General features: G+C 35.0%; 1 protein-coding gene across 5 annotated transcripts in view; it reads right to left on the reverse strand.

Annotated features, from left to right (window-relative positions):
• LOC132692166 (bifunctional heparan sulfate N-deacetylase/N-sulfotransferase 4) overlaps positions 1-12,770 on the reverse strand; it is a 411,890-nt gene that overhangs the window by 84,163 nt on the left and 314,957 nt on the right. For all 5 annotated transcript variants that reach the window (XM_060654309.3, XM_078445800.2, XM_078445801.2 and 2 more), the window contains 2 exons: positions 12,501-12,686; positions 10,463-10,591 (listed from right to left, as the gene is read on the reverse strand). In XM_060654309.3, the coding sequence (XP_060510292.2) occupies positions 10,463-10,591; positions 12,501-12,686 (315 nt within the window). The remainder of the gene's footprint in view (positions 1-10,462; positions 10,592-12,500; positions 12,687-12,770) is intronic.

Genomic DNA, 12,770 nt, shown 5'->3' on the forward strand with positions numbered 1-12,770 from the left:
TTGGGATGCTATCAATTCCATTTACGCATTTATTCAACAAATACCTATTGAGCCAACACTTCATGCCTGAGGGTGCATATAGCAGGGGTGAGGAAGATAATATTCACTAAGTGTAAAGATATCACTGTAAGCAGTATTGTGCATGTGGCTCCATGTGTATATATAGCAGTGCATCCTTTCCTAAACCCATGAGCGGCCCAGGTGAGGAAGAGAAAGTAGAGGTGAAATCTGAGGGATAAAAAGTGAGGTGCAGGTGGGAATACTAGGGATAGAAAAGCACTGCCAGCATAAGAAGGGGTATATACTATTGTCCTCTATATAGGACAGATCCTGTAATGTCAGCTAGAATTACAGATAAAAATTTATATTTGATTCTGCCACCTCCTTGCTTAAATCCCTTCCCTTCCTACAACAGAATAATAATATTCAAACTGTCCACATGTCATACAAAACTTTTGTGATCTCACAAGAGTAAGATCTTATGTTACCTTTATCTTGTGCTCCTGCAAACCCCAGACATTTACAGATCCCAAACTTGCAATGATGGCTTTACCTCGCTAACTTTAGCTCTTCTCTCTGACTGGAAAACTGCCACTGCAAACTGTCACTCCACAGCCCCATCATGTTACCTCATTTGTGTGATGAATCCCTACTATTGCTCAGCTCACTCAAATATCAACTCCTCTGAACAGCATTCCTATGCCTTCCTTGACTGAGTTATGCACATGCATGAATATTCACGTTAGAACTATTTTATACCGAACTCGTCAGGATGATCTCCTTAAAAAAATTTAATCATTGAGGAGGGCACCTGTTGGGATGAGCACTGGGTATTGTATGGAAACCAATTTGACAATAAATTTCATATAAAATAAAATAAAATAAAATAAAATAAAATAAAATAATCAGATCAACAAAGAAATAAAAAGATTGAGACACAAAGAGCAGGGGGGGTTTGCCCTCCCAGCAATAGATGACACTGTAACAATTCGTTATAAATGAAGCCCGAGATTTCCAATTATTTTTAACAATAATTTTTACATTTAAGATTAGGTAAACCCCAAATAAAAATTTAACAAATAAATGTCAACTCAACCTAACTTCAGTGATAGAAACTTTTTGGCCTGCTGATAAGACTGTAGGGATAGAAATTGTAAGACTTTTTCCTTTTGGGACACCTGGGTGGTTCAGTAGGTTAGGCACCCGACTTCGGCTCAGGTCATGATCTCAGGGTTCATGAACTCGAGCCCTGCGTGGGCTCTGTGCTGACAGCTTGGAGCCTGGAGCCTGCTTCTGATTCTGTGTCTCCCTTTCTCTCTCTCTGTCCTTTCCCTGCTTGTGCTCTGTCTGTCTCTCTCTCAAGAATAAACATTAATTTTTTTTTAAATATGACTTTTTCCTTTCAATACCTCAATGGATACCAGCAAGTTAAGTATTTACCTAAATACTCCTTATTAGATCAGCATATAGCCATTAATTAAGGAAAAATAAGACTAAATAATTTGGGTCTCCTGAAATAAAAAAAAAAACATGAAAATATCAACATGTTTTAGAAAATAGCTCATATTTTTATTTTCACATTATCTGACTCCTCAGAGTAGCCAGGGGAATGAAATAGGAATAAACAAAGTGAAATAAAGTGATACAAATGGTCTTTCTACTTCACTGTACTTCAAAATTAGAAAAAAAAAACTATGAAGAAAAAGAAATAAGATATATGAAATACTTAGGTGTTACATAATTTGTGGAAAAGATGATAAAATCAAGATGATAAAATTTTCAATTTTAATTTTGTAGAGTCTCACAAAACCCACTTACTTTCCTACTATCCCACCAACCCACTAAGCCATATAAACAGTGATGCAGAGAGGTTTTATTTTTTTCTTATTACCACGAATTCACTGATTTTGCTCCCACACTATCCCTGAATGTCAAGAGCATTATGCTCCTAACGCTTATATATTACAAGCTTCAACATAGAGGGAAAAAAGGGTTTATCTATTGACTAACATCCACATAAACAGGAGGTTGTATTTTTTGCTGTTGAAAATTTATTTATGTTAAAGAGCTATTCTACCTCCTTTCATAAAATGCTTCGGGGAAACTAAATTATCCAGTTATGCTAGATGAAATAGACTTCCCCAATAAAATATTGTTGTTTCCATTTATTTTTCTAGGGGAACAAAATTGAAAAAAACAATGCAATTTTATGGATTTGTTCATGGTCTAGAAATATATAGGAATGTAAATTATGTTCCATCAGGATCTGTAGCAACCATTGCATTAGAAAGAAACATGTCTACACAATAATAGCAATCTTCCTCTTATTTGGTGAAACTAAGAGAGTTCAGGTTTAGGTGACAAAAATATTCTGGCACGCTTTACATTCTGAACAACCAATTTCCATGTAAATCCTACTATGGAAAATTAAACAAAAGCTGCACTACCTCCCAAAGTAGGAAAGAGCAATATTTCTTCACATTCTCTAGATCCCTGTACTAACTCTGATCCTGAATTTCAGTGTGAACAGAAAGAATAATATCATACATAGTGAGGCCACAGATCTTAGCTGACTCCAGATTTTACAAAGTCCCTGCTGTGAGTGTGAATCACTTCAGAAGTGCTGATTTATGTCCTTTTGTAAAGGTTAGTCCTGCAAATCTTTAAGAAAAAAAAAAAAACAGATAAAGGAAAAAAAGAGGTGACTGTAGATCTTTCTGTGAGTGGAAATAGAATTTTCCACAATCTATATTCTCTACAGGGGTCCATTCTTCTCACAGTTGGTGGCTCTTCTTCCAGGCTCTATGCCCCACAGTTCCCAGTAACACTAATTGCTTCAAAATCCTGCCCGGATAAACGGCAGATTTCACTATAGTAGAGCAGTTATAAGTCAATTTATGTATTTATTTTTAAAATACACAGTGCTGAAACACATGTAAAAAATCTCCTGTGACCCCGAGACAGAAATATTAACATATTATTTTGGAGAGAAATATATTTTGATGGAAAATATAATTGCTTGTTCTACATGAAATATTATCTGGTTGTTACAATTCTCTCTAAAGCACGGCATTTATAGGAAATCAAAATCTAGATCGTAAAAGAATACTCGAATGCCTTGATAACAGTAATCGGTAATTCTTTATAATCTGCTCTAAAATAGACTTAGGATGTTTCCTGCATTTTATATTGTGCTGCACATAAAATATGCTTCTGTTTGTTATCTTACATATCTGATTCTATATTATTTCAGCACTAAGGAACTTAAAGTTTGGTTCAGGCTATTCATGTTGATGTTGTTCTATGCCTTACATCTGTCTTTTCTCTACTTTGTCTTAAGAGCCAGCACTAATCCAAAATGCACTGCACCTGCTATTAGATTCCAGGAACTTGGAGATTGATATACACGAAGAAGGAAAGCTCATTAAGCAGCCCAGGTGTATGAAAGTTCAGCAGACAGCACATGGAGAAGTATATCATTGCAGTTCCATTATACTCTACTGTCAATTTCAAGTACACGCTCTTTCAGGCACATATTTTTTGTTCACCTGAATTTGCAGTTGACCAAAATACAGGCAAGGGTTAGCAAGTCTAGACTCTGCTTTGAACTTTGGAAAACATAGATTTTCTGGCTCCAGTGCTGCCATTTTAAGACATTCTAGAATTTAAACATCTTTAAGCATATCTGTTAAGAAACTTAGAAAATTCTATTTTCATATTGTTCTTTGCGTAACATAAAATTAAAATGAGTTAAAAAATTAAATCCAGTAGAACACACTCATTTCAAGCTTTTATAGTTACTGGTGACACCATCTGATAAGACTCCAGACTTCCTTTATTATTGTCAGCTGCTGCATATTTTATAGGTTAGTGTCTCAGCTTGAATGATGGTGGGTTACCTGGTATAAGCTGTTTCACCTCATACATGATTAAATTATATTTCTTCCTGTCTGAACAAAGATTATATTGAAAATACAGGAAGGATTCGGCACCAGGGAAATACATGTTAGTATTTGACAAGTGTGGAGCAGTGCAGGAAAATATCAATATGTGATGAGGTCATGATAGAATCTAAGAAAAATAAGAGGAAGTTATCTGAATGTTAAGTGAACAGATACCTAGCTATTCTTTTGAAATGCCATTCAAATGGCCCTCATATCATTTAATTTTCAATTGTTAGATTCATTTGGGCAAAACAAATTGGTATTCAAGGATATGAAGAAATCCTGTTCTTTGCTGTTTCCTGAATCAAAAGTTTCACACAACAGTACTGTTACACAATAGTAACAGGAGTTCATATGTGAGTCAAGATGTAAAAATATATTCCAATTTGTATTTTCTGTTTTATGGTAGATTAGAAAATAGTGACATATTTTATTTTGTTTTATTTATTTTTATGTTTACAATATTTATTTTTTTTATTTTGAGAGAGAGAGAGTGAGAGCGAGAGTGAGACAGAGAGAGAGAGAGAGAGCAAGAGCAGGAGCAGGTGAGGGGCAGAGAGAATCCCAAGCAGACTCCATGCCCAGCATGGAGCCAGATGCAGGGCTCGATCTCATGATGCAGGGCTTGATCTCATGAACTGTGAGATCATGACTTGAGCCGAAATCAAGAATCAGATGCTTAATCTACTGAGCCACCCAGTTGCCCCTATTTTTATTTTTTTAAGTTTATTTTTTTTTTTAGTAATTTCTACATACAACATGGGGCTCAAACTCATGACCATAAGATCAAGAGTTGCATGCTTCTTCTAACTGAGTCAGCCAGGTGCCCCAGAAAATAATCACATTATTTTAAAACATGTATAGAAGCAGGATGCCAGCTAGAGTCACAATTTATAAAACTGTTGAAAATGCATAAAGAAAAAAAAAAAACATCAGAGACTTTTGAGTACAGAAATGATACAGATCTATTCTAGAGGGGACGATACAAAATAATGTAAATTTCTAAGTTGGACAAAGAACAAAACGCCTTGATCTTGATGTAGTTTGTGCTGCCTCATCCCTTTGTAATATACCAGTTTTTTTTTTGAATGAAATATATTTAACAAACAATGTTACATTAGTTTCAGGTGTATACATAGTGATTGCATAAGTCTATATGCATTTTTATTTTATTTTATTTTATTTTATTTTATTTTATTTTATTTTATTTATTTTATATTTTACCTTATTTTATTTTTATTTGAGAGAGAGAGCATGAGCAGGGGAAAAGGGCAAAGGGAGGGAGAGAGAGAGAATCTTAAGCATGCTCCATGCTTAGTGCAGAGCCTGACACAGGGCTCGATCCCACGACCCTGGGATCATGATACGAGTCAATATCAAGAGTCAGACTGTCAACCAACTGAGCCACCCAGTTGCCCCACCAAGTCTCTAGGCTATACTGTGCTCACCACAAGTGTAGCTACAATCTGTCACCATACTACGCTATTACCATACCATTGACTATATCCCCTATGCTGTGCCTTTCATCTCCATGACTTATTAATTCCATAACTGGAAGTCTGTGCCCTCCCCTTCCCTCACACTGCCTTCCCACTCCCCTTCCCACTGCCCTTCACCCCCTTTGTCCACCCCCTATCTTCCCTACCCCCTCCAACACCAATTTGTCCTCTGTATTTATGGGTTTGTTTCTGCAGAAAGGTTTGTGCCTTTTTGACTGCAGAGCAGAGTTGTAGAAGTTATAAACCAGAAAAAAAATACGTGGAACTTTTCAAGGTTATTTAATCCAGTCCCCTTCCTTTAGGCAGATGAACTCCCAAGGCAATAAGAAAGAACTATATAGTTGTTGATTCTATTTTAAAGTACTCTAGAGAGGGAGATTCCAGGACATTCCCTCATATACTTTTTCCAGCTTTTATTAGCCTCATAGTATGTTTACATACAAATGAATCCAGAAACTACCAGTCTATTCAGAATAATTCTGCTAAATCTGTCAGTAATATTTCTTTCAGTATACTGATGATGGAAATTTTTTTGTCAATACATTTCCATTAATACATCTACTACTGAATTTCTTCCCATTTTATCTCATTCTTTTATGTGTATGCATGTTGATAAGTTACTCTTTCTTCTTTTCCTTTGACCTTACAATCATAGAGTATAACCAAGTTTATAATGCTGGTTTGTAATATTTAAAATTAAACCCACTTTATATTTTTTAATGTTTTACAATGAAAGAGATATACCTAGTGTCTAGCTGAGTAAGAATAGAACCACAGATTTTTAGCATCAAATGAGATATTAAAAGTAATAGATTCCATATTCCTACAACATTTCTGTTAGGGCAATTTCAATGACAAGGAACTTAATATGTCATGATGCAGGCTATAAGATTTTCTGGCAGATTTAATCTAGTCTTATATAATATTTATTCTTATACAATGCTGTAATTATGCCACTGTTTTCTTTGAAAATAATTTTTGGGGTTTTCATTATTTCCTGTTAAATTTTGTCTTGCTAGATTTGGTCTACCATTCCAATGTGCTAAGAAAAACTGGATGTTGATATTATTATCTGGAGTATTTACTCTCACTCCTATCTTTGTGTCATTCTGTCTATATTCCTATCCATCCATTCATCAACATACAAAAAACCCAATAGGACAAACAAAAATCCATAGAACATTTACAAATTCATTGAGAGAATTACCATACAAGAGAGATATAATATTTGCTAAGTATAGCATTCTTATTATGTGAAAGTATAGATCATCAATTAAAAAATAAATTAAAGCTAGATTGGCCTTTAATCTTTAGAGTTTATACTAATACTAGTGATCACTTATCCTACTTATAAGTTCTTGCAAAATCACTTTTCCATATTACGAGTCAATTGGAACAGTAAGTAGAGGAAGCGATGATTTCTGGGTGATTTCATGGGTTTTGAATGCCTCCTACTAAAAACATATTTTCACAAGGGACTTTGATACCTAAAATAATGCATCTCTTGGGAACTGGTTCTGTTAGAATATAAATATTCTTAGAGTTAGCATATTAAATTCCTGTCAACTGCATATCTTCACATCAATGAACTTACAGATTTTTTTCTTCAGCATGGTTTTGGTGAAAGAGTAAAGAGATAATGTTACTCTGACAAAGAATTAAGTGATGGCTGGAGAAAAATAATAGATCAAAGGGGAAGGCTGGGTGTCAGTATGATATTTTCTCTTTTTGTTTTCTTTTTTCCTCACTCTATTCCTGTAAGCCCATTCCTTGCCAGACCTGCTGAACCATCTAACCTGGAATTGTAATTAAACAGTCTGAATATTTCTTTTCTCCATATCAGTGTGAATACTGATCATAGCCCATCACCTGAGATGCTTCTCTATTTGTAATAGGACACATGCAAAAGAAACTTCTAAGCTTACATTCCAAGCTTCTTCATTCATCACTTCCTCCTCTCTTTCTGTGTTGCTCATTTTATTTCATTCACTTTCAGACTGCTTCCCACATTAAGTCTTTCATTTGGTGTGATTAATTTATGTGTCAGCTTGACTGGGCCATAGAGTACACAGACAATTGCTCAAATATTATTTTGAGTGTGTCTGTGAGGATGTTTTGAATGAAATTAACAACTGAATTGGTCAACTGAGTAAAGCAGACGGTTCTCTCTAATGTGGATGGACCTCATCCAATCAGTTGAAGACCTGAATAGAACAAAAAGGCTCATCATCCTGTGAGTACAAGAGAACTCCTTACTGATGGTTTTGAGCTAGAACATTGCTTATTTGTTTGTTTGTTTTTTTGCCTTCAGATTTGGATTGAAACATTGGTTCTTCCTGGATCTTGATATTGCCAACCTTTGGACTGGAACTACACCATCAGCTCTCCTGATTCTCAGGCCTAAGGTTAATCCTTGTACTAGAACGACATCATTGGTTCTTCTAGGTCTCCAGCTTGCCAATTGCAGATATTGAGACTTATCAAACTACATAATCACATGAGAAAATTCTTTATAATAAATCTCTGTCACCCTACCATCACTCACCCTACCGGTTCTGTTTCTCTGGAGAACACCGACTAATACGTCTTGTAACTTCTGCCTACACAGGTCTGGAACTAAGGCCCATTTTGACGGGTTCCATCAGATGCTGCCTGCCACCTGGCTCCCTAGATTGCTGAGTAGCATCAGCTTAGATTGTTTATGGGTGTACACTATCCATGTTGTGAGCAACATTGTTCTTTAATCTCACATCTTTGTGGGCTGCCATTTGCCAGATACAGGCTTCATATTACCATACTTTATGATGTCCTATATTATTCACACTTTGACCATTGCTCTCTCCTTTACTCATGTATCCTGTTTTGAGTTCACCATTAATTCACAATGGTCAAGGAAGCACAGCTGTGAATGGATGCAAAAAGCCTCCTGAAACTTCCCTCCTCTACTGTTCCATTCCACCTGCAATTAAAATCAATCTGTGTGACAGTGACAATCTTGTAAAAGAAGGTTTGCTATAGTTAGTGTTGTTTTATGAGTTCACAAGTGCTAAAGGTAGAAATACTAGATGCCAAATAGTCCTCTATTTTATTTAAAAGGCCAACTATAACTCTCTGAATGATGCTTTATGAAGGGTACAATACTGAATTCAAAATTTTTAAAAAAAGTTTTATATCCATCTTTTTAATGGAAAGTAGACAGGCATTCAGGTAATTTACAGTAGTAGCCATCAGACCTGTGGGCAAGAGTTTTAGGGGAGGCAATCATCAGTGCTCTGATACTTATCCGCTTCCCCTTAAGAAATGGTTAGTGCAAGTCAAGAGTGTAGCCCTGATATGAAAAAGGTAGGAAGAAGTGACCCTTGCCTTTGTGGAGATCAAATTCTCAATTAGTGAAGAAAGGAGTAAACAGAAAGGTTTCCCACATCTGCTTTCATTAACATCCATGTGCATACTTCAATTCCAAAAATAATACTTATAGAATATCTTGATATTTTTTTAAGTCTCAATGAGTTTGAATTACACACAAAACGTTGAGGTATCTCAGACTTATGTCCATTAGCAATACCTCTGAGGCACATTGAAGATTGTCCAGTTCAACTAACTTGTTTTGCAGAAGAACAAGCAAGTTCTGAGAAATCGTTTCTTGTGAAAGATCATAGAGCATCCAAGCTATTCACCCGTTTAATATCACCCAAACACAACAGACCTTTTTAAAATTTTGTTTTGTTTTCAATAACTATGCCATTTGATGGAAAAAGTTTTCTTTTTATTATTTTTGATTGATTATTTTGTATAAGGCATTTTAACCCCCACTTCCCTACTCCTTCAATCCAATTTACAGGTTTTCATTTTTACACCATGTAGGTTTATTTAATTTCTTCCGGGATTTAAAATACCTTATAAAATTATTTAAATAATTCATTTTAAACATGCCTCCACCACAGACAACTGAGCTGTAGTTTTGTTTAATGCATGAATCTTTTTCTCTGAGTATGAAAATGTCTTACATTAAGCATAGCATATGACATACTGCTTCATACTTTTTGTGTGTACTGAGATGTAAAAGAGGAGATGCTTTTGTAAGACCTCAGAAATGAAATATTTATGGGAGAAAAATAAAAAAGCTGAAATAATTTCAGCATTATCTAGTTATAATATATTCCCACCTTGATATACTTTTACACACAACCAGGAAATAAAACTGTAAAACTTTGAAAGATGAAAGGACACAATTAAAGAAAAAAGGGCCAAGCGTTCTACCTTTGATTCCAAATAAACTTAGTGGAGATTTTAAAAACAGGCCTCAGATGACCCTGGTATGCAAAGATAATACATAGCTACATATTTTTTTTTAATTTTTAATTTTTTAATTTTTATTTATTTATTTTCTCATATTAGAGAAAGAGAGAGAGAGAGCACAAGCAGGGAGGGGCAGAGGGGGAGAAAGGATCTCAAGCAAGCTCTAAGCTCAGTGCAGAGCCCGACTAGGGGCTCGATTCCACAACCCTGGGATCATGATCCAAGCCAAAATCAAGAGTCAGACACTCAACCTACTGTGCCACCCAGGTGCTCCTAGCTACATATGTTCAATGCAATTTTACATTGTGATCATCTTTAGAGACTGAATTGTGCATCTACTGATATTTAGAGCAATAAGCAAACTCAATTTATGGACAAAATATACATTCACTGATGATACTGTGAATATTAATTTTGGGCAAGAAAACTGCATTTTATTTGTCTTCACTACAATTCAAGCATAGAAGTCAACATTCAGATGCTATATTACATTGAGTTCTTAAATTCAACACATGCTTCTTAACAATTCTGTGTTATTCCTGATTGAAGATCATAAAAATTAAAAATCAAGTTTGAATAATTTGGAGAGGTAGTCTAATTTCTTTCTAGTAGGGCTAGTATTTACCACCTTTTCTTGTGAAAGGGTTGGCAACAGAAACAAAAAGAAACACATATTTGAAAATCACATGTTATTATAAAAAACATAAATAGAATACATACCGGGTTTAGAAGGATTGTGAGGAAAAGTTCACCTCCTCTGATACTTTTATCCAATTCTTGGGGTCCTCCTGGATATTCTTTGTAGAAAATAGTGTGGGTGAACAACCCACAGGTCTGTCGAGGGAGGACCTGAGGAAAAGGGGGGAAAGAAGAGCACACTGACATGACTTAAGAGCTCCACCACTGTCTCATGACCTCAGAGTCTGCAAACTATCATTTTCTATCGGAGTTCCTTGGTTGCTAAAGCGAAAATCTTACTGTAATCAAGAGCTGGTATTGGTGTAATTATCTAAATATTAAGGGAGTTGCCAGATCAATGCTATGGGACAGATAGGCTAAAACATTTTCAGGAAGTTCTAGAAATCTCACCTACCAGCTGAGTTATGTGAAAGGACTGACAAAAAATCAAAGCCTTCTTAGGATTAATTAATTTAAATATAGAGATTTTCCACATTTACATTTTTCATGGTATTAGATCATTACTCTCCTTGCTTCTGAAATACAATCTTACATGGTACTCAGGTTCTAAGATTCAATTTTAGTATATGTGCTGCCGAAGCGAGCACTGGTTCTAAGATTCAAAAACAATCCATTTCCATCACTTCTTCCACTTTCATATGTTTTGTTTTTACTACACTCTGATTTTAAATTTTAATCACAGTAGTAGTCAAATCATTTAATGACTGCTTCTGGCATATTCTGTGGTTAATTCTGTTATAAATTTGAATGTTCAACACAGAAAGCAAATAAGTAATTTTATTCCAAAAGTTTGTTTTGAATAATAAACTGCTTATAATCTAAAGGAAAATGCATCCAATTGAACAGAGTAACTATAATTTCATATATTCTTTGCTTATAATAGTTTGCATTAAATTCAAGCTAAATGAACGCATGTAATATTGGTTAAAATGAATGTTTTTATTTTATGATATGTCAACATGGAACTTAATAAAGGGAAAATGATACTTTCAGTCTGATTCAAAATTACATAAGAGCAATTCTTTCTATACTTCCTGGATTTTTATGAATGTCAATACCACTGTTTTCATTATTAGGAGCTCCATTTTTAAATCTGAGACTTTTAAAATCTAGGATCTAGGTCTTCTAGTACTAGTTGTGGTTAGGCATGTGTTCTAGTGCTTTTTTTTTGTTTGTATGTTTTTAGATAGTGATTAGATAAATAATAGATAGATGGATGGATAGATAGGTAGATAGTTCTAACAGCAATCTGAATAATGGATTGAGAAAATGTAAATATTTAAAGTAGGGAGAAGAGTTTGCTGTTGCTATGATCTAGGCAACTGAAAATGAGAATATAACCTGAAGCCCCAGAAGTGGGGATGGGCATATTAAATGGACTATTTTATTTCAAAGTGAGGAATACCACATCTTTTCCATTCCAATGAATACTTATAAATTCCCATCTAAAATTCATTTGATTCTATTCTCATTTATAGCAACTGATACAGCATTCTTGTATCCTATTATTATTTTTTGAATCAACATATCTGGAAAAAATATATATACACCTCCACTTTAGTAGCATGCAAGGAAAAGAAAAAAGAAGAATAAAATAATATCCTAAGATACTCTTAAGTGTCTGAAAGCCAAAGCAAACTGGGTGGATAACTTTCAGATGTTATTTGTTTGATTCTGTTAATAGTGTAGTGACTTGAGAGATATATGCTTGATCCATGGACCAACATTTTGCTTGGAAAACTCTCAATATGACCATCCAAACAAACAGACAAGGAGAAACTCCCAGAAGTATAGGGTCCCCAGACAAAACTTCAATTGAGAAACTGCAAGGATGATTCATTTGAAACTCATTTTCAGTATCTTGAGCTTGTTTAGACTTTGCAAAAACCACCCACAGCAAGCCAATAACATACAAACAACGTGTTAATGGGTGACCTGTCACCACCATGGTATGTTAGGAACTTATGTTATCATGTCACAGAGGTCTGCAGTTATATGTTGTATTTATTCCACATACAGATATTAAGAGCCTTCAATACACATAGCAGTATGTGCTCACCATGATGTTATTGTGAATGAAGCCCTTTCGGTACCGTGCAGGTTTCAAATGTGGATATTCTTCAGTGCTGGTGACCTGAATACCCCAGACCTTCTTCCAAGCTTCATATAACTGAATATGAACCGGGTAGACCCCTGAGTGATGTGGTGCCACCGCGTAGCCCATGTTGATAGGGATTCCATGTTCCTAAAAGAAGGCAAGAACAACATTACATGGAGTGTGGTCAATTGAATTCCATTAAAATTGTTTCCATAAACATTATTTAACATA

This window comes from Panthera onca, chromosome B1, assembly GCF_046562875.1.
Source record: "Panthera onca isolate mPanOnc1 chromosome B1, mPanOnc1 haplotype 2, whole genome shotgun sequence".
Taxonomy (NCBI): Eukaryota; Metazoa; Chordata; class Mammalia; order Carnivora; family Felidae; genus Panthera; species Panthera onca.